Here is a 23,279-nt window from a genome sequence, read left to right on the forward strand (position 1 = left end):
GTAGAGTCAGTAAATAAATTATATTTTCCTGCGTTCAATGCTATTGACTGAACACCATGGCTATTGGCTGAATCTGTTAAATGAACATTCTAATTGCACCATTCTCCAGAAATTTTTTCAAGTATCTGAATGTTACAACTAAAACCATGTTAAACAAACATTATATTACACTTACAATTTACAAACGATAATAATTTTGTTTACCAAATGCAGGCTTATTTTGTAGAAAAATACACAAAATGTTAGACGGTAAGTAATTCGTCTAAGACGCTGGTTTCCTCTAGTGGATTGTTTATTGAACCGCGAAGCATTTGTAATCGTTTAATACCCTCAATTCTTTATCAGCGGCGGGGGTGTAGCACACTGGGCCGGATTCACCCCGCCACGACGACGAACTCTAATGTATAGCCCGACGACAGCCAGCCGATTATCTCCTTCGACACAACATTGAAATTTAATTAAAATCACACTTTACTACCAATGAAACACTAAAATTTTATTATTGTAAACCAATAACGAGATATTTTTATTGGTTCTCAAAGTCCCCTCATTTCGCGAAACTGAAATGGAACGCGGGCGATACAAACTAAGACCGACTCAATAATGACGTCATTTGCTTATCAGCTGACCATTACCGAAAATCGAATGCTACATTAGGCACGCACAGTCCGAAACCTAACTGTCCCTAAATCTAATAAAAACTCCTTATCGAAGCTTCGCCATTGTAAACTGCCATCGATTGCAATATTTACTTTTAAAGGCGAACATAAATTCTTTCCATTTAAAAAAATAAAAACATTTCGGCTCTTATCGTGTTCGATTTTTAAATAACGGTGTGCCATTGGTAGCTAAGTTGAGGACAAGGTTTTGTCCCCGGTTCCCCTTTTTTCTTGGGGAGGAATTTCTTTTCGGCAATTTAGAGGCGAGCAGATAATAAAAGGGCTCTAACTGCCCCGATCGCACCCTAATGAAAACTCGAAAACTCTTCATTTCAGTATCGATAACTTTTCTATTTACAAAGACACACGCCGAGTGTAACTCAAACAACATCTAATAACTAAATTTATGAAAACGACTTTCAGTAATCAAACACTGAAATGATTCCTTGGAATTTATGTTAGCCGAACTAAAATTGATTTACAAAGAAGATTACAACTTAGTAGAGCTACGCAGAACGTGGTGATGTTATTTTCTTATTGTTCACTAAGTATTCGGTTTGAGTAACTTTCTTTATCCTTGTATCTTTGAAGTTATGAAAATTTATATTTCATTCTAGTTTCAATAATTTTGTAAGAAAAAATTTCGTCACTGATACATGACTCTTATTTCATTCAAAACTTTTCCCTTACATCTTTCAAAGGAAAACAAACATAACACACCGGTACCTTGCAATACAAGTAAATACGATTCATATATTAGAAACGAATATGTATCCAGATGCGTGCAGGATCAGATGATGATCCAGAGGCACTTGACCCAGATCGGGTGCAGCGGGTGTAAATCGAAAATCGATGTGGCAACGACCCTCCGCCGACGACCGACGCTGACGGTGCGATGTCGCCACTCCCGCGCTTCTGTATCGGTACCTTGTTACCTTTTATTTATGCTACGAATGTACAATGAGGAATAGTGGAAGGCGTGCATTTAAAGGTTTGAATATTGGAACTTTTTTTTTAAGGTATTGAAGTACAATCGTGCTAACGCGAGTTGCATTTGCTTCGTTTACACATAAGTGTCGCTTTTTTTTTTGCTTTTCGGCTGCAACCCAACAAAAAAAAATTGCTTATTTACTTAAGATTTTCACAATAAAACACAGACAATCAACGTAATTAAGCACTTTAAACTTCGCGGCTCTACCAACGTTTTCTCAGTAAAGCCATTCATACAACACACATACTAATACAACCTGCGATACTCAGATCTAAATAAAAATTGAATGTATTATTACAGTAATTATCAAGTACAGCAGTACAGTTGAGAGCCTATAATCTACAATAAGACCTCACAATAATTTGGTCAGTGCGAGCGTACCTTTTTTTCTTTACCTCGGTCCCCCCGACACGTGGTGGCCACTAATTGCACAGCTGGGACAACCCACGCTACTAAATGTGAGTTTTCCACTTAAATAAATACATATATTTCATATGTAATATATGCTTTCATAATTACAAAGGGAAAGCTTATAAATACACGTAATTAAATGAATGTAGAGCGTGTAAGTCTTTAAATAACTGGTTTTTGTAAAAAAAATTAACTGTATGTATAACTGTCGGTTGAAATAAGAGAATAAGCTTATGTATAGAGCTAAAAGCAGTATGATAATGCACTAATATATTCCAGTACCTAGCCCACTGATAAGCAGTTTTTATGTTATGTGTTTACTGAAGAAGTAGTATGGGTGAATAGTTAAGTATACTTACCGGTATATACAAAGAGCTTTTGCGAAAACAGATTATATTATAAGATTGTGTTCAGAGAACACCGTCTAAAGTTACCATCAAACAGCGAGAGAGAAAATTAACGCACACCCCGCCATATTGAGATTGTTTAAACTTGGATATTATGTACAAGCAACCGCCACATGTCCTTCTCGGAACCCGGGAACTTCGCCACGCGTATTCGAATTCCTGTATGGAGTAGAAATACGGCTTTATAGGAGTAAAATCATACTTTCTCCTGGCGCGAGCGGGGGCTGCGGTACTAATGACCGCGCGGGGAGAGGCTCTACCTACCTATACCTACACATGCCACGACAACCACACTTTATATTGCGTTTAGCAGGCTGCCTACCCACACTCCTACACACACAGACCCACGCCAAGGTTTGTTTTTTTTTAGTTATTATTCCGACGTGCACTATTTTCTTTTCTGACCGCCAGTACTTGCGGTACAAATAATACACAGCGCTCAGCAAAATTTAGATATATTAAAGGGAGGAAAAAGCTGGTTCATTTCTAATTAGGATGATTTTATTTGAAAGCTCATTTTATCGGATGATGGTGTTTTGTTTTTATTTTATTATTACGACCCATCTGAAGCATTTAGAAAGGATTATTCTGGTTCACACGGAGCTAATTTCGTAATGACCCTTATTACATTTTACGATTGAGACTGGCAAAGGTGTGCAAAAAATTACATCTATTGGTTTTTGTGGCTAACAAAAAGTATACAAGGTTGCGGATTTAAACGCGTACAACACAATACAACATGTCGAATAGAGTCGTCAGTCAGTAGCATTGAATTGTCTAAGTTACAAGCAATTAAAAAATGCCTGTCAGGTTTTCCAGCAAGTCATGCTCCGTGCATGTGTTATACAGAAGTCGGTAGCTACTGCTGACTCACTGACCCCGTGTCAAATCTCGATGGACAGTCAACCCGGTGTTTAGCACATGTGTAGAATTTAATACAATGTTTCTGAAATAATTTAGTAAAGAGTCGAATTACGTTTCACTCAAATTTGATAACATTTTATGCATGTCCTTCATGTAACCGATCGCGTGTATTATTGAATCATGCAATGAAAAAAAGCAATAATAGAAAATAAGTATAGGCACTCTATCTATGTAATCAAGTAAAACTATTGAAAGAAACGAGTGAATATTAGAAGTAATAAAAACCGATAGCATCGATAGTTCATTTATAGTAAATGTGTGACAGCTATAAAATGTCCGTTCGCACGGAGTTACACGATTACTGAGAACTAACGTGTTCACCTCATCTACTTACGGATCGCCCAACGTTGATTACTAGTATACACCACGTACCGCACTATTCCGAGGAAATTACATTGGTTACAGGTAAAACTATCGTATATATGCATTTTGTTATGAGCAATTTTACACTCTTTCCTAATAGCTTTGTCAAAACATACATAAATTGACTAATCTTTTCTCAACATGATAAATTACAAGAATGAAAGCGCAGCGGAAGAACAGTATCCATTCATATAAAATACGTTTCTGACTTTCAAATGTTCAACATACGATATCCAAATTGTTATTGGAATAACGCATCATCCATCAGACATCGCGCGCGTCCGTGGGGTGAACGTTACGTCGCGAGAGAGCGGGAGAGCTAGACGTGAATAAATCTGTGCAGGAAAGGGACAAAGATTGAATTTGAAGAATTTGCATAATCTGCCCGGGTACTTTATCATAGAACCACGTGGCAGTGACTAGTGCACTCGCGGATTACTCGGGCCCGGATTAAATCGGCACGTCTCCCGTCTCCGCGCGAGGTCGTTTGACTCACGCGTCTGCTTACGATGTGTCGATTTTCAACACAGCTTCAAAAGTAAAATATTACCTAATACTTTTATAAATTTAATGATCCATAAGAAAACCACACACAATGGTGGCGACTCACTATTTAATTTGAAAGCCAGTGGCCGAAATCAAAGTGAGAACACAATTGGAGATCCGACTTTTATATCAAATGATAAATATCACACCGCCAGTCTCGGCCGTCCAAAAAACGCTTAACTTGTCCCGCTACAAAAGGAAAAAGCCAGCGTCTTCCGTTCGGACGGAGCCAAAGAAAAAATCTTCGCGAGGGATTCGAGCCTTCCATTTATCATATTCCATATTCATTTATTCGTCAAGTTCTGGATTCATTTATTCGTCATGTCTTGATTTCGTCTCATTTATTATTAAAAATGAACTGTCCAGAGCAGAACGTGAATACGACATCGGCCGGGGGCCACTGTTTCAATCTTAGTATAATTTCATGCTGAATTAGGTCAGCGATGGCAGGCAGGAGCAGTTTTTGCAGCGCTGGGTATAAAAATGACACTAGTAATTTATGTCTACGTTACCTTGGGTATAATGGGTGAGGTTCGCTTGTTGATACGGGGTGATGTGGAGGTCAGCGGGTAACCGTAGGTGAGGGGTATCAGGAGATCTGGGCCGGTGCTCCGCTGACCTGGGACTTCCGTGGGATGATGTATGACGGGACATGAGCCCTATCACGCCTGTTGTAGCAATTTATTTCAATGTTTATATGGTTTACGGATTTCGTAGCGTTTATGTTCTCTGAATTACTACTTTATATTTTTCTGTTTTTTTTTTTCAATATATTCATCTTCACAATTACAATTTATTATAATTTGTGTAACAATATTTTCTTTTTAAACGTTGTACAAAGGTTTCTTTCTAGATGCTATAAAACATTTATTAAGTGACAGAATAAATAAAGCTCAAAACAAATTCAACATTTCATAAGTTCATCGACACTAGTAAAACATTCAAGAGATTGAATTATAGAACGCCATTATAACACCAATCAATATAAATCTCTAAAGTTGAGATATGAAATCACGATGGGGCCCGAACAAGGAATATATGCGGTCCATTTGTAGGCAATCTCTACAATAAAACGTTGTCAGGCTTTGTGTCGGCTGTCGGCGGCCCGTAATACGGCCATTTCGCAAACATAACAAATGAGGGCACATTACGAGTGACCGAAGCGAGCCGCACTACATACGTCATACCGGCCCATACAAGGAACCAGAACGCTTACATGATTTCGGTTACTTACTTACGTATTAAGGTTTTTGAAGACAAGTTCAAGTTCTCCAGAGGCCATTTCATTACATCATGACTGTCTCCGAGGCATCGTTCGATCGTCCAAAAAAGTGCGGCGTTCAGTTTGATGGGTACTCCGAGTCGGACAGCCGGGGACCCGCCCCGGGCGCCGCCGGAGCCCGCACCGCGACAAGAACAAATGACCCCGACGCATCATAATAAATAAAACAATTTGTTCTTAATTAGATTTCGTGAATTTAATTTTCATGCCAGTAATTGGTCGGTGGCCACAAAGAAGGCTTCTATCCGTGATGGATGATCGAACAGCGCCTTCATACTATTTACCTTCGGTCTTTCTACAGTAATTAGGGGGTTCCGAAGTTTACTTTCATTATTGCTTATGAACCTATTACTGTTTCTAATATAGATTTCATTTGCTGTCGTTCTATTTTTGTTGCGTGCGTGAGAACCGAACAGAAACCGTATTTAGTAAACGAAAACCACATTATTATTGTTATTATAGCTTAAAAGATAATTCCAATTCACTGAACTGATAATATAATAGCGACCACGTTTATTACTTCAATGGAATTAGAAGAAAAACACATAAAACCTTTATATTTTCCGTATTCCCGTTGCCTCTATAAAAAGAAATGGAACGAAATAAATAAAAGAGGAAAACAAAAGACAAATCGGAAAACGCTCGCTTTTATATACTCTGCTACAGAACTGCGCCGGGCGTAAAGTTTAAAAAATAAACGCCGAAAAAATCTTGAAAAGTCACGGACGCTTAACTTTCTTCCCCTGTTTTATTTTTCGTTCCCTCTTGTGCACTCCTCTATCTCTTTCTAGCTTTAAGAAACATAATAAAGCTGGCTCGCTCTTCTTAACTGATAAGTTACTTTTTTAAACTGCAGGAAAATCGAAGTCGTTCACAGAGCGAAATTAAAAGCTGGCACTCGCAGACATAAGTCATAAAAACAAAATATGGAAGTTAATCTGGTGATTTATTTTTAAATCTATTTTTTGTTTCTTTTATTTCTGAACTGTTGAGCTTTACGTTACTTTTTTGCCAAGATTTTGTTCTTAGTTGTTTTAATCCTAGTTACCTATGCTTAAACTTATAAAGTGAAACTGTTTCTTTATCATATCGTTAATAATAACGCAATATAAATAAATACGCGTACATTTGATTTTTATTTTGCAAACAGACACAAACGTTAGAGTGAGTTGGGGTCAAAAGCGCCAAATCACTGCGAACCAAGTAATGATAGCACGCAAAGTAAAATATTCAATGCTGCTTTATATTTTCAAATCACAACAGATCTGTTTGAAGTGAAAAACTAAAAAATGGAAAATTTTCTATCTAAGTTACGGGTAACGAGGAAACATCAATGATATTCATTTTAATTCAATAATGATTTTTAAATAATACATACATTAAGCCATTCTAAAATATTTATTATAGAATAATAATTTTAAATAACTTCGCCTTTTTTTATATTTTTACTCTAAAATCTGATGGAATAATTCAGACATAACATTTTTGCCTTCCAAACTGATTTCTTATTTCTTCACCATCACATTTCTGTCATAATTTCATCATTACAAAATGCACTTACAGAATTCACACCTCTTTTTTTCTATTTACAAAATCTATGTTTCCAACCTACTTTTGCCGACCTTACCAACAATGATGCAATGCAAATGTAACGGTCTTGCGCAGTCACCGCAATCGGATGCCTACCGTCAAAGCGGGAAAAATTTACTATACACTAGTGCAGGAAATACCCCACCTTCCCCCCCTCCTTCACGACAAATAGACGGAGAAAAAGTCAAGAGCTGCACCAATGGTCGAGTGCTTGCTGGGTACCGTTTGTACCACATCAAAGTCATTACTCCACTAATATCGAGTTCACGGTGAAAGTTGATGCGAAACCGCTTTGCATTCTTTCTAGAATCTTAGGAAAAAATATTTTTTACATTTTATTGATACGTTCACTGTACTTTTCTTAGAAGTTATGGAATAAATAAGCGAAGGACGGCACAGAGTATCTAAATTAGGACTTACAATGAGGAGATTGAGTTTTCAAACATGGTCATCCATTTATATATTTAGTACAAATTACAACCGTACGCCCACTAGCTATACAAATATATTTTTTATAAATGTATGCAGCTTCCTTGTAATATTATCGACAGTGTCATTTGTTGCCAACTTTCCCACGCTCTTAAAAATAGACACGCGGCAAATGAGCACATCACAGCACTCATTTGTACACTTAGACCTATGATTTGCGACATCGAAAAGATTTATTCGAATATTTGCATCAGTATTAAAACTATGAACAAATACATAGCTTATCGTAGAAGTTTCAACAACGCTTTGTAGCGATAACTCTCGCGAAGTTTAAACAAACTTACAAGTAAGGCAAAAAGTGGTGAAACAAAACGCGGCGCGATGCCCCCGGGGCGACGCCTGATATTGATATGAGTGACTTGCACTTACCTCCCTTTGTCGGAGCGCCGATGTTATGGACAACTAGCGCCCTCCCCACCCGATGTTTGCTCAACAAATATTGTCGTTACAAACAATACTCACCACGTAATCTTACTTAAGTGTAGGAATAATGTGTTAATCCGTTGAATTGATGCCGGTTATTGATTACTTAGGACAAAGGAAGCCCGGATGGAATCACCGATGTTGAGTAAATACCTTACCTGTTTAAAGGATCTAATGGACACCAGAACTTCATATTGAAATGTAGTGACCAATTAGATAAGTATGCAATTAGAGTCCTTAACCAAACAGAACATTCGAAAGCAAATTAAAAAAGAAAACATTGACTCCCAAAAATGTGCCCGAAAATTCTACAGTTTTTACCTCATTGCTTTAGATTAGTCCCCCTTAAAATTCTCTCGTGTTAACAAACATTCAAAACACACGCAAATATTTAGCCTCCATATAATTTGCCATCTAAATCTTCTCCACGCTTAACTGGACATTTTCAGTAAGTTGTGAAACCACAAAAACGGGGTGAACTGCCACAGGACGTCCATAAACAAGCGAGGGAGCCGCGAGAGGAATATTCAAGAGGAAAGTTGGTCCGAGTCCACTCAATGGGCAACACTTGCATGTAACGGGCCGAGTTGGGCAATGTTGGCCCAACGCCCGTACGTCACTCCTTGCATTGTCCCCTTAATGAAGCCCGAAACAAGTTTGCGATACTAACTTATTGCGATCAAAGCGTGGTTTGATGGCCACTTAAATGTTCTGCCACCACTTAATAGTTTGCAACTTTTGCCATTATAAACTGTACAGATTTCATGTCATGATAACGTGATAACTTTGTAAAATACTTGAGCTAATCTGTGTGTACTTAGTTATGTAAAATGTCTATGTCAAATGTATACATACTCTACACTTTTATGCATCTACTATGAGTAATTTGGTACGTCATGTAATCATAAAGCTCGAACAGGTATCCACGTCTTTGTACTTTATCTTTACAACTCTTTATCAACATTCTTCTTTATCGTTAGGTATATTGTAATGAATACCAGACATGAGACACTTTATCTACAAAGGATATAAGTAAGAAACAAAACGCGCGGCTCATTCAGGCAAGTTTGTGATGATATAAGCGAATGTTAGAAACTTTATTTGGACTATCTTGCACAGGCGGCCACCGGCAAACTTCACAACGACCCAACTGCGAATATGAATCGTATTATTTGCTGCAATAAAAAGTTTCTAAGCACATCGAAAGTGTGACTTAGCGAAATATATGGCTACGTATTATTTTATATTACCTAATATACTGAATAGATATGTATAACTGTGCTTACTGTTACGTAATGCGTGTATATTACATAAACTTCTTTAGTAGTTCGTAATATGAGCAAGCATTGATAAATTATAAAAAGTTTCGCATCATAATGACAATTACAATAACCTGATACTTTGACATGTAATACATATTTAACATGCATGCCACACATGATATCATTACCCACTTTTAAATCCACTTTAGTTACTCGAATATCATCTCATCGAGACAGAAGCGCTAGAACTCTTAGCATTTTACCTTATTGTAGAAATGTAGAGTCATACCTACAAGAACAATAAAAAACACTCGAAATACAACAAACATGTTATTTTCATCATCAAATTTCATCGGTATAGTGTAGCATTTCTACAGAATTGTATAAAATATTAGTTCAATAGTTGTCGTGAGTGTGTGTGACAAGAGGACGCGTCCCATCACTCGTCGAGCCGTCCGACGTCTCGCTGGCGTTGGCAGATATCTGTGTTTTTAGCCCTACATCACATCTAAACAAATAAAAACTTGTCACAATGTTGATAGCCACGATCAAGTCTGTATTCATATGTGAACAACATGCTCTCAGTTACACTGTCTACTGATGTGAAAAACGGCATATCTAATTTCAAAGAACTCAATCGCTTGATTCCACGAATACTATTAATTTCTTCTGCTAGCTAGATTATTCTATTGGTGTTTAAAACATTTTTATATAGATAAGAACCTAGCAGTACAGTAGTCTTACGTTTAAGGTTATACAACATTCAAAACTCATGCAACGTATTCGTAGAACTATACCAAATGGAAAAGCTAAACATAAACTTTTTATAAAGCTTGGAAATTATCATGTTGCAAACAATTGAACATAGAACATAAATAAAAAGTTACCTAAATAACGTCTAAATCAGTCAAACGCACTTTTGCTGATCATTTTAGAACCATAGAAGCCTCCAAAACAATACCCACAAAATGTACGAGTCTCTAATACTTATTTTCCATTGACATTAGGTGACACTCCGTGACACTGCCGGCACCGCATCGTCGTCCGGAAAGTCCTCACTGACGCATCTATCGTCACCTCAGACAAACACTAAAATAGCTTCACAATACAAAAAACAAAAGATCGGATATAGTTCACTTGTGTGTAGACAAATGTCAGTGTTTAAAATTAAATAAAAATTTATTTAGCGGTTTTGTTACTAAGTCTTTGTTCGACGATCAAGCAGTCGAAACTTGCTTAGCCTATCTAAAGATCGGATCGGATCGGATTTCGTTCAATCGAAATAATTATCTGCCTGATTTTGATGATTTTTAAACAGTGTTAGTTCAATCGTTATGAATCATAACTTTCTTTTTGTACACAGAAACGTGATTGTTCATCTTCTTAATCATTCAGTTTCATGAACAATCTAAGGAAGACATTAGAATTCCTTCCAGCTCACGTAACAATCGCAGACCGCAGTGCTGAGTAATTAATATCTAACACTAAAGAGACTGTAAGAAAAATCTCAAAAAATAGATAAAACGCGAACGCCGACCATGTATAGACTTCCGTTCCGTTGTTTTGCCTTGTCGGATTGTTTCTTTTAATCTGTGCCGTGAATGAAGCTAATGATGGCGGGCGGCCGGCGCAGGCGCATGTAACGGTCGCGCTCATTCATCAGCCCTGTCAGCGACATCTATTGACAGTCGGCTTCTGTGCCACGCTGCCCGCTAAAAGATATTGTTGTTTATTAAAATATAGCGCCGTTAATTCTGTTTCTATACTATTTAGAATTTTTGTAACTGTTTCGTCATTTTCAAAACGAGAATTGTTGATGTTTTAATATGAATTCTACCTAAAGTAGCTGATCAGCTAGATAAATACCAAATGAAATGCCAGAACGTACCACCAAATGCAAAATTTGTTAACGCCAGGTTAGCTAGGTAGTATTAGTTAGTCTTAAAAAACCATATACTACAAGCAAAAGTATTTGATAAGTACAAAACTTATAATAAAAATAGTCTGACGCATCAATAGTTTTATACCAAACATTAGACAAATCACAATAAAATATTCACGAATAAAAAATCCAATGCCAAATTCTAAAATAGAATATCTTTTGTACGTCCACGTTGGCCACTACAATAGTTGGTGATAACAACGTTAAAGAAAAATAAACCATTAAAATATCATCAGTCATAAGCGACCCCCGCGGTGGGCAGGTCAGCGGCCAAGAAAAAAACCTTACAATTCTGAGCCTAATTCAAATGAAGAATGATTCATTTATGAAAATGAAATGACAGATTGAATGAATGCGAAGGAACGTACAAAGAAGCGGCTACTGGCCACCGCTTTGTGCTTCGTGACACGTGCTCCCCGCACCTCAGGGAATTGTTCAGATCTGTGCGTGGCAAGGCCTGAGAAAATTTTGTTGCTACTGTCTCTACATATGCGGTGACCACTTAGACAAGATTAAAAGATAAAAAAAAGACGGGCAAACTTAAAAAGTTTCACATTTTTCGCCCATTAATCAGTTTCAATCCAGTTGATATTAGAACGCATGAATGTTCAAGTCAATATGATAAAAACTTTTCACTCTTTATTTGACTTTCAAAGTAGTCTAAGTACTTTATGCCTTGATCTAGGTTTTTGACTGACAATAACCTCTAGATGATATCAAGCCTCACATTTTACTATCATATTTTTGATTTTTATTATATACCAGTCAACACGAAAACTCATCTTAAATGCAACATAAAATATGTTCGACATTCAAAGTTGGGACCTTATCTCGTAAAAATGGCAATTACAGCTACCCTTGCAATCTCGTCGGGACCAAGAGTTAGTGAACTCCGACAAACACTAAGAAAGAAGGAATGGGCAATGAAATTAAAAATATGTCTTAAGGGCAATTAGCTTTAACTTTTACAGTAAGTGCCCTATCTACTCGGCGAGCTCCCCCGCGCTTTTCAATTGTGGGGAACGCGGCCAGCTTTTCGGTCGGAGTGAATTTTATGAACTCGCAAAGAGTTGTGACTTTTGAACGAGTTCACTTACGATGAACTCATTTGCGTTGTAAAAAACTCTAAAACGGCATTAAAACAGTCAAATATTTTTACAATTCATTGCTGTTTTTGAAACATATTTTGCTGCGCCATCTATGGATTAGATCAGTAGCTTGGAAGTGAGGTCAGCAAATTCAAACAAAGGGCTTTGCGGAGTGCGATCCAAGGCTGAGACTAGGCAGTGATTGTAAGCGGAATACTTCGGCGTACTGACGAAGTGTTTAACAATAAATTTCCATTTAAAAAGCCGCAAGGTGGCCGCGGGATGAGGGGTGCGGGGTGGTAGGAGGGGGCCGCAGCTTCCGCCGCTTTTTTCCTTCATTTCCTTAAGGCCGCGTGCCTAGGGCGCCAGCCGCCACCCTACCTAGAATTAAAACGTTTGTTTATTTTTTTATGTAATTATATAAACATGCAATAAGGCACTTAATATGTTGGTTTTGCAGTTATTTATATTGTTGATTCAGGCAGCTCTATTAACTTTGTTTCATTCTATACAAACGGAACGTTGTAATATTCGCTTTTTCTATGATCGGCAATTTTTTTATTTAAAAGCAAAACAACCGTAATACTTTGAACTACAGAAAATGACTAACCTGGAAATCATTTGCATTATAACATTTGACCCATATATACCTACACGTACAGACATCCTAACCAACGCACACGAAACGGGCTGGCACATTAAAAACACCACCAGCAGCAATCGGACCATCGCATCTTAAATGTTGTATTTATTACATCGTCCCCTAAAACTGCGGTTTACGCATCACAAGTACAAGAGGAGGCATAGTGTAGGTCGCATAAAATATCGGCGGGATAATAATTAAAAGAAGCGATAATGTCCGTAGAGCGGTGAAAAACGAGCGCGCCATCCTTTTTATTTGATAAATAAAATTTATTCCCCGCCGCCTGCCTTCCCCGCTTCTTTGTGGGCTTTCACTTCCTATGAACCGCTGTCTTTGTTTATAGAAAAATGGAGAAATGGAAATAGTATTTCTATTGGATATGTATTATTCGGTAGAATGCTTAGCTAGGCAAGTGTTAGTAGAGCGAAGCGCAGCAATATAAAGTTACGTTCTTAAACTTAACCTTCCTCACGTGTTAAAGATATGTTCGGATCGGTCACGACAATATATTGTCATGACAATTAGACCACTTTAGTGATAAATCAAATGAACCATAATCTAAACACTACACTTGAGACCCCAAGACATTTCGACATCACCTGTCATTTTCACCCCGATAAGGTTGCACTTGCATCTCGTTAGAGTAAAGTCATAGTCTTGAGGCCCCTCAACTATTAACCCTCGCCTCCCCAAGGATCGCAATCGGGACGCTTTTACTGCGCACTAAATATTCTCCCGGCGACAATTGCGATTATGAAAAGTGCACCGTTATTTATACCCTACCATCGTTTATTTTTTGTCGCCCCTTTCAAGGGCAATTAAATACCGCCAGTCTTAAAGCTCTTTGCATATTCGAGGCGACTTTATTATCGACCAGCTAATAAAGATAGTAAATGTCGGCCAAGGAAAAATGTCGCAGGAACTCGGTTTGGTCTTTACGCAGTTTTAATGGGAGGGTATCCTTTTAATTTAGTGTAAGCTAAGGCAATAAAAAATTTAAAGGTGACACTTTTTGAGAAAATTAAAATCCTGAAATACGACCTCACAAATACCAAAGCTAAAACAAAACTTGAAATACAATGTTTAGAAAACTTAAGTAAACGTTTAGGAAAATATAACTAACTTCTTAATAAAGGGATTAATGAAATTTCCTAGTCGACGGAATCGAACCGCGCTCCCCCGGGACGGGCTGTCAAAGTACTCCAAACTCGCGCCGCGTGTCTGTGCGACAACTTTTAATAACCTTCTGTATCAGCCAAATGGCTTTGGGACCAGCACAATCCGCCATTCGTGTTGCCAACAAACTTGATGTGAACACAAACTTTCATAAAAGGGTGTAATACCTACCTGTTCCATGTTTTTGAATTGAAAATTCTAAGCCTAGCGTGAAAATATTTTGATAATCATGCGCTCTTTACAGCCATAGAACTATATAACTACGTGCAAGAACGTTACCATTATTTTGTGTGATAGGCGTTTTTAAAATTTTAGCTTCAAACATTTAAAAAACTGTCGCACCCCAAACTTTAAGAAAAAAATACACGGAGGAATTGGCAACCGTGCATAATGGGGAACATCAGGCCTTCATCAAGCGCTGATAACGCAATCTCGAGTCACTTCCTGATATCACCCTTCGGCCGTACCCCACTCGTTGCGCTCCGAAACGAAATTGAACCGTCTTAGATCTGTCTCGACGTAATCCACGCTTATAATTGATGCGACAATGTCAAACAGGGCCCGATACAGCCGACTAATCGGAAAAATACAAATCCGTCGCAGCATGATCGATTGTTGTTACAGTGACACACTCAAGTACAAATTGATAAGCAAGTCAATCGCTTCGTGCTCATTTTGACAGATCTGTTTTGGAGATTTTGCCCTGTGGGATTTCTTAAGTTTTGGATGGAATCAATTATGCTTATTCAATACTAAACAAAAACAATTTTAGGCTCAACAGACGCTCGTATCATTTAGGTTTCCCCTCAGTCTTTTAGCCTCGCACTTAGTCGGAGTGATTAACTGTATCATAGTTCTAATCTTTTTTTAAGGTTTTATCACGATGTTGACCGTTGCATTTATTTCTATTTCTGTATAAAATCATGAACGATGTGCTCAAAATGTGCCCATGATGCTAAGTTAAATCTAGCAAGTAAACAAACCATATCCCGAATCACTCAAATTCTCTCATATCAACCCAGAACGACATTGTTACATACAAAATTGTGGAAAAATTTCGCTTTTTTTCTTTTGAAATATTGAATTTTTACATTTATGCCTTTCACACCTCATAACGTAATAATTCTTGGTGGAAACCCCTCGCTCGGTAACTTTTCCGTTGCAGCGGCAACATTCAAAATAAATGTTTGGCACTTTATCATCTCAGCCCGTGTGTGGAGCGTGGCTTGTGTTACACTAGCTTTATTGGCGAAGTTACACTTTATTTTATTTTTAAACGTAAATACATATTTACTACTTGTATTTCAGGTAAAAGAAAAGCATTGATAAGAATTAGTCACAAGAAAAGAAAGCGCAAGTCTTTACTCGATATTTACTTAATGGTTATACAGAGAAAACACTGCCTGCGTAACATGTCAACAAAAGCAACTGTAACAAATAATAATTTATTTGAAAAAATGTCATAATACTGGTTAACTGTAGAGACATTAAGGACAGATAAATTTGGAATACACCACTATGCAAATTTTAAAAAGCACAGCCCGTCACCCACGTATATTCCGACATCACACACATGTTAAGAAAACCAATTAAGCAGTCGTAGGGCTGTGAACACCCTCGATTCCTCACGCCGACACAAATAATGTGACCACAGCATTTAGTCTGCTGCTACAGCCCTCGCCGGGGCATCGAACGATCTCTAATGGCATCCAACCGCCAACTGGCCACCGCATTAATCCTTTACCGACTCTTGATTAATTATTTAAAGTTGCCCGAGGGACGCCTCGGCTACTCTGCAAATTGTTTACAACTGCTTGTTACGTTGTGTTTAACTACACGTTACTGGTGTTCGCAAAGGAAACGGAATGACAGATGAAATATTTTTTAGAAAGGATCGATTTATTTTCTTGAAGTTTGCTTGCCAGAGTTAACTCATTGTATGGTCTGCTCTACCCCAGTTCTTCTTCCAGTGGCCCCATAGGCAAAATGTTTTTTTGACAGTTGACCACCAAAGAATCTTAATTATGATTAAAAGGAATAAGATGTGTAGTCTGGACTAAATCCGCTTGACTAGATAAAAGGCTGCTATATCATTTTGATACTCAGACAACGCCTACCAAGTTAATGATCCAAGGTGCGTAGAGAGCTACGTAGGTACCTACTTCTACGAATAAACACGTACCTTTACCTACCTACATCGAAATTAGAACCCTAAACTTTAAATTAAACCTTCCAACATACAAACGAAATAATTCAATGCGAAAACCGTGTCCCACACACTGATATTATCAAATTAAGTTCAGACAAGCGGACTCTTGACTTGACCGATGTAGTGACCCCTAATCCGCAGTAAATCTTCGCTCTATACCCAGTAAAGTATGGAGGGTTAAACAACCTACTTGGCAATCATTTGTTACACCCTGTAGACAAGACAGGGGATCGCAATAAAGAAATATTTACATTCGTTCATAATTTAATACCGTAGGCCTTTTAAATTGCCTTTTATGTTCACGGCAAATTGAAATAGACTTGTGTTTTGATTGATGAAAGGCCTTTTTATTGATATTAGGCCTATAGTGTTAAGAATTAAGTTTAGTTTATACCAGAGGCTGCACTCTTATAACTTAACAGAAGCTTGGTACCTAAAAACGTAAAGAGAAATAAAAATAATCCTTGATTTGACCGTCAAGCGCCTACTCATAATCTACACAGCAAGTTATTCTTCTACCAGTTCATAAACAGAAACAAAATACATACGAATTATAACATAATCAATTTGATATTCAGATCATATCCAAAGTTCAGAAATAAAAATCAATCATGCACCATAACAATTGAATTGTAGGTAATATTCATGGAACTTATTCCGACGGTATCTGGATACAAGGGGAAGACCATCAAAAATGGTTGTTCAGTGGTTCGGAAGTGTGTACGTAGCGATAATGTGAACATTATACGAAGCTCTCGAGGCCGCATAATCGTGCCTATTATGCCGTTGTGACCCGCAAAAACTTACCAACTTGCATCTTTTGCACATTCATCCTAGACATGCGTGCACACAACTTCTACATAGGTACTTCTATTTTTCTTGTCCATTGGTTGCTTCACGCGGAAGTGCAGCTGATAGTGACTGTTTTAAGTATCGTATTCTTTTATTTTAATAAATAAGGCATTGTGATTAGTTGAAAACACTCTGATATAGTAATAAAATCCGTTGCGAGAAGTAGAATAAATCAATTTTCAAACAAATATATTACAACTACCGTGCTTGTTCTAATGTTGCTCTCATGCTAATTTACTAGTATCTCCATATTCAGGTAAATAAACACTTTCGTAACCCTCTATACAAAGACGTGATAATTCCACCGACTGACCAAGGGCTATCGAGTTTCGGGTCCAGTAAACCGATAATTTACTTACATTGTTCAAGTACTTCAACCAACTTGTGCATATTAAATTATTTCTCTTGCACACAACTTTAGAAGTCTGAAACTTAATCAATAAATTATTTCAAACAATTTAAATAAGTTTTTTTATGAACGACAACTAAAAATAGTTAAGAATACATAGGGGTTGGTATTTGTTCAAATTAAAAGCAGTATTTACGTCTGTGCAGCCAGGCATAACCGAGGGCCGCGTTACTTTTGATTGACAACTGCCCTTGTCCAATAGCAATGGCGAGAACTGACGAACACGTCAATCAAACTACAACCCCACCTTATCAGCAAAACCAACACGACATACTGACCCTTATTATTAACGAAGTACGGGCCACAGCCGATGCACGGATGACATAGCACGCGCGGGCCCCGCGCCCGAACCATCACGCGAACGCGATCGCCCCATTATTCGCCGCCCTTTTGTAATTTGAATTTCGAATTCCAATTCGTATTTTGTGGTAAAATAAAAAGAACAACGTTTCGACACAATGGCGTCAAGGGCGGTGCTCTGACATGCGATCAAGTTATTACATTAAAGGAAAGCGTAGGTACCCGCGAGCCCGCCTCGCCACCACGTTATTGAAAGCTTCCAGGAATAGCATTCTATAATATTAATTTGAAACGTGCCTTTCATATTTTATAGACCACGGTTCAATTCAACCAGTACACCATTAATGGAATAGTTTTAAAACCCATGGACGAGCAATTAATAACTTCGATTATTTTTATTTCAGAAAATGGACTCCCTCGAAGGCTACGTACGGCTTACACGAACACACAATTACTGGAATTAGAAAAAGAGTTCCACTTTAATAAGTACCTGTGTCGACCAAGAAGAATCGAAATCGCTGCGTCTCTAGACCTTACTGAGAGACAGGTAATGAATGATTACCTTATTTTACCTGGTAACAATATCATTTACGGCAGTCAACTAATAATCCGTTTCTGTTGTTATAGGTAAAGGTCTGGTTCCAAAACAGACGAATGAAGCATAAGAGACAAACCCTGAGCAAAACTGAAGATGGAGATGATAAAGATTCAACAACGTCAGAAGGTGGTAAAAGTTCTAAGACGGGGCTAGATAAGTTCTTAGACGACGATGGTCCACTTTCAGGCAAGAAAAGTTGCCAGGGCTGTGAGCTACCGCCTGGTGCGCTTTGTTCCCCTGCAGAGGATCTGCCGGAACTGGCATCACGCACTCGGAATAACAACACCCCGAGCGCAACAAATAACAACAGCTTTGCAAGCGATGGCGCCTCTAGCGTCGCCTCCTCGTCGTCACTGGACAAACTGGCTGAGGATGACTCACGCGATGGCCACCCTACTTCTGTCGCTATGACCACAGCCCCGAGAAACCTTTCAAAGAGGATCAAACAGGAATCAAGGAAACGTTCACCATCTCTTGATACCGGTTGTAAAGTATCTCCTTCTTCGTCAAAGGACGGTCTTGGACCCGTTGTCGGTCTTCCTGATAACGGCAAGTTCTCATCGGTGAATTTGACGCCTTCCTCAACACCCGGCACACCATCAAGTATGCACCCGAGTCCTTTAGGGCATTATCCACGACCATCCCCGCCAAACGCGGCGGCTGGACCTCCACATCCACAGGCTGTGCCCAATTCGATGCCTCCCTACGTTATTAGAGGTAACGCACCACCCGGGCAGTTCGTTCCCCACCCTGACTTCCGTATGGATTCCAAACAATTCATTGGAAAGCTAGCTCAATACCCCCAAGGTAACAGGAATTATGAAAACTATGGTCCCGGGATCCAATCGGCTGAACAACATGCTTACGCACGAAGTCAGCAACATGCAAGGCAAGACGCATCGCCTTCCACGAGACCAACTAACGGCATTGGATCAAGGCAGGCGTACCCCCACGAAATGTACCAGAATTATGGTTATCCCGGATACGGCAAGGATCAAGTCGCGTATGGTCACCCAGGTTACGACCAGTCACAAGGTTACAGCGGGGAACACATGGCCTATCCGAACAGCCACTACGGCTATCATTACCACGAAGGTGCTCAGCATGATCACGGCCATAACTATTACGCTGGTGATGGCCAGAAGAATGCACACGGCACCGACTACACGAAGAACTATTACGATGGAAACGCTTACGCTCAGCAGACTGGCTATGGTCCGAGCGGCACGCAGGCCGGTGCCACGGGCGATGCGTACAGCGCTGGCAGCGCCGAGTGCTCCGACGGCTACGGCTCGTTCCAGCAGTTCTATGAAGCGACACACGCCGCGCCAGGCACCGCCGGCGACAACTCCAACTCCTCCTCCGACTTCCATTTCCTCAGCAATCTCGCTAACGATTTCGCACCAGAATACTACACCATTTGAGATAAGGACTTCGCCGAGCAGGCGAGTGATCTGTTCGTGTAAGCTTACTTATATGATATTGTGTATGAAAGGTTTATTATAAGGGTTACGGTGTTGACACTCAAGTGTTCGCCCAAGGCGATGAAGTATATGATTGCTATTCTTGGCTAATCCTAATCCAATTAAGTTCGATATAATATAATTACTATAATGAAATTGAACGATAATGTAATAAATTGTAAATAATTACTTGTATCTTAATTTTGATAGGTAAAACTAATGTTTTTACTCTGATGCGTACATACAAACTTAGATATGGAATTAATTTAAATGATAAATAGGTAAATATTCAATAACAGAAGCATTGTTTGAGAATGTAAAAAAACTGAATGAGTAAAAAATATAGCATTTCTTCCATTCTACGATAATAATCGTTTGCTACTTACGCGCATTACCAATAAATACTGTTTGTAAAACGTTCACTTTTTCTTGATTCCGGTTGTAAAGTATTTGTAATAATTAAAAAATGGTATAAATGTAAATTTCTTACAAAATATTTAAAAATATACTTATCTTGTATTCAAACACCTTTTCACGTGTTCATGATAAGAGATATTTGAATAAATAATGAAAATTCATTTTACGACACTAATAGTCGGTTTCACCACCACTGGATAACAATGTGTCGGTTACCTTAACAAGAGGAATTTAGACAGATATTGTTCATAAATTTACCGACGTATTATCCATCGGATGGTTTCTGTAAGTGGTGAAACTGGCACTAATAGTAATTGTTTACAAACTTAAGGAATAGTCGTTGCCTTATTTAGTTAATATTGTTTTGTGACTATAAGACATACTGTAGATACATTATAGGATAGTTTATTATAAGTCATTATTATTGTAGATATCATCAGCGCTATCATTTTGGCCTATTAAAAAAATAAATCATTTGGTGTCACATTTATTCTGTTTTTTGTACCCTATTCTCGTCGGTTTAGATGAAGAGTTTGCTGAGCCCAAAATATGCTGCTACATTACTGCTACAGTTCCGTAGTTAAGTATGAATAATAAAATATACCTAAACTTCTAGTATGAAGACTGAAACATACTAGTGAAGAGTAAGTAATAGTAGTCAATATGCAGATTTGAAATAAGTTCTGTGGTCTTCCTACAAAATCGGAATCCAAACAAGTAGTGTATGTCATTCTATCCCTATGTCTGTTTTATTTGTAAACAACTGAAACAATTTTGATGAAATATGCCATGGTTGTAAAAATAATTTTGAGGTCCTACCTCAAAATATTGTCTACCATGCCATGCCACAGCTACTTTTCACACAAAATATAGTCGGGCTCAGCCACCGACAAGACTTAAGTGGTTATTTCAGTTATCATGATTTTAAGTTATCATACAAATAACCCAAATACAGTATTTTAACTTTTGGACATAAAACTTCAAAAATGTAAGTATAGCATTATTTCTAAATTGTTTCCATCCTAAAATAATTGTCTATTTGAATTAACAGAAGTTATTTTAAAACGAAAGTTATTAGGGAATACTGATATTAATTTATTAACAAACTAGATCATGCACAATAGAAAGATAAACAAAATTGTGATCATATAAGAAAACAAGGTTATACATTTTATTGTAAATATCAATTATTTCCAAACAGAAAAGCTAATTGCAACAATATCATTATTAATATGAGAAGGACATTAGAATCTTATTAATTTGATAGATATTCATAGAGAGTGTGCATTAGCCAAATGGTGTTCTTAAAACAAACTACAGTATAACGATAAATACAGGATATTTGAAGCTGTCTAACAATCCTTTATTCACAGATGAATTAAAGGCTTTATTGCATAAATATTTATCAACTCTGTAGATACAAAAGTATAAATATCAGAGTAAACAAGATTCTAATGCACAAATGCAATAAAATCCACCATGGCTAGAGCTGAAGCAAATTGTGACTTAGAAATCAATTAATGTTATGATGTAGAAGGTTTGGCGGCCTGCATTGATGCTCTCAGTTTATTCTCAATAACAGTACAGATGGCTTTGTGAACCTTTGCCTTCTCCGATCCCAACATTTTGATCTTTTCTACTTGTTCTGTTACAAATTCTACTTTTCTCTTGAAATAGTCCTTAGCACCCTCTATATCCTGAAAAGTAAAACAAAATTGTTAATTGTCATTTTTCATTCCATATTTTTACAACCTGGGAAGAAACAGTACCATACAGAAAATGTTCCACCTAGTGAAATATATGAATATATCAGCAATCCAAGAGTAATAAGATATAGCAGGTGTGATATATTTATGGATTCGGAAGGGAGTGTAATAGCCAGGCAACAACTGCCTGTATTATTTATTACTTCTCTTATATACATGTTCACATTAATTTTAATAGTAAGCAAATGGTGATAATATATTTTACTGTACTAAGGCACATTACCACAGGTACAGTAAATGATTAGAGCATTCAATGAATCCTCTTCAATAACAATTTTTTTATAAACAACAGCAGACATCAAAATTGGTCAATTTCTTCAATTAAATTCTGGTCAGAAAACACTATAGCAAGACCATAGAGCTGCAGTACCTTTTTAAAAGTATGACTCATGAAACAACATAGCCAATGCAGTTTAGTGGCTTCCTCAAAAAAATACACTACTTACTTTCTGTGCATAATATCCAGTTCCAATATCAATGAGTACTTTTTCTGTATCAGTTATTACCCCAGGTACATACATAGATCCAGTTAATGGTACCAAGATGGTTTTTCCTTGACTTTCAGGAGTTATCTTGCCAACACATTGTCCAGATTCTATGAATTTATTTTGCGCTATCTTAAGTGTTTGAAGAGAATCGTGAAACACAGTAATCTCCTGAAAAACAGAAAAAGATTTTATTAAACAAAGAATGGTATAACAACTAATGCTATCCCGCAAATGATCCACAGCTAAGAATCATTTTATTTATTAAATTCGCGATGGAATTATAATTGTCTTGTTCTCTGAGCTTACTTACTTGATCTAATTGTTGTTTCAGTTGCGCCAACTGCTGTACATTTAGCGTAGCCAAATCAATTTGTTGCATCCCAGGTGCCGGTGAACTTGATACCGTAGCCATTGTTTAAAAATATATCTGTTTTTTGTAATGAAATCTAAAAATAAGGTTGAATTGTATTTAGCCAATTATTTTCAGCATAATTCGTACAAGATAACCTCAACTCGCAGCCCACAGCAAATAGACAAGCCGCAGATGACAGAAGAACAAACCATAAAAGGCAGCTGTCATT

The 23,279-nt window shown here is 37.7% G+C and overlaps 2 protein-coding genes across 2 annotated transcripts in view; one reads left to right on the forward strand and one right to left on the reverse strand.

Moving 5' to 3' along the window:
• The window catches only part of pb (homeobox proposcipedia), a 45,092-nt gene extending 24,198 nt beyond the window's left edge, over positions 1-20,894 (forward strand). The window contains exons 3-4 of the mRNA XM_076120321.1: positions 18,371-18,513; positions 18,594-20,894. Of these exons, the coding sequence (XP_075976436.1) occupies positions 18,371-18,513; positions 18,594-19,988 (1,538 nt within the window). The 3' untranslated portion in view covers positions 19,989-20,894. The remainder of the gene's footprint in view (positions 1-18,370; positions 18,514-18,593) is intronic.
• A 699-nt stretch (positions 20,895-21,593) lies between these two features.
• On the reverse strand, positions 21,594-23,252 carry Pfdn5 (prefoldin 5). Its single transcript, XM_076120322.1, has 3 exons — positions 23,009-23,252; positions 22,657-22,866; positions 21,594-22,141 (listed from the first exon to the last, which is right to left on the reverse strand). The coding sequence occupies exons 1-3, from the start codon at positions 23,108-23,110 to the stop codon at positions 21,968-21,970; spliced, it is 486 nt and encodes a 161-aa protein (XP_075976437.1). The 5' UTR covers positions 23,111-23,252; the 3' UTR covers positions 21,594-21,967.
• Positions 23,253-23,279: the final 27 nt, after the last annotated feature.

Source organism: Anticarsia gemmatalis, chromosome 11 (assembly GCF_050436995.1).
Source record: "Anticarsia gemmatalis isolate Benzon Research Colony breed Stoneville strain chromosome 11, ilAntGemm2 primary, whole genome shotgun sequence".
In the NCBI taxonomy this organism is placed as follows: domain Eukaryota; kingdom Metazoa; phylum Arthropoda; class Insecta; order Lepidoptera; family Erebidae; genus Anticarsia; species Anticarsia gemmatalis.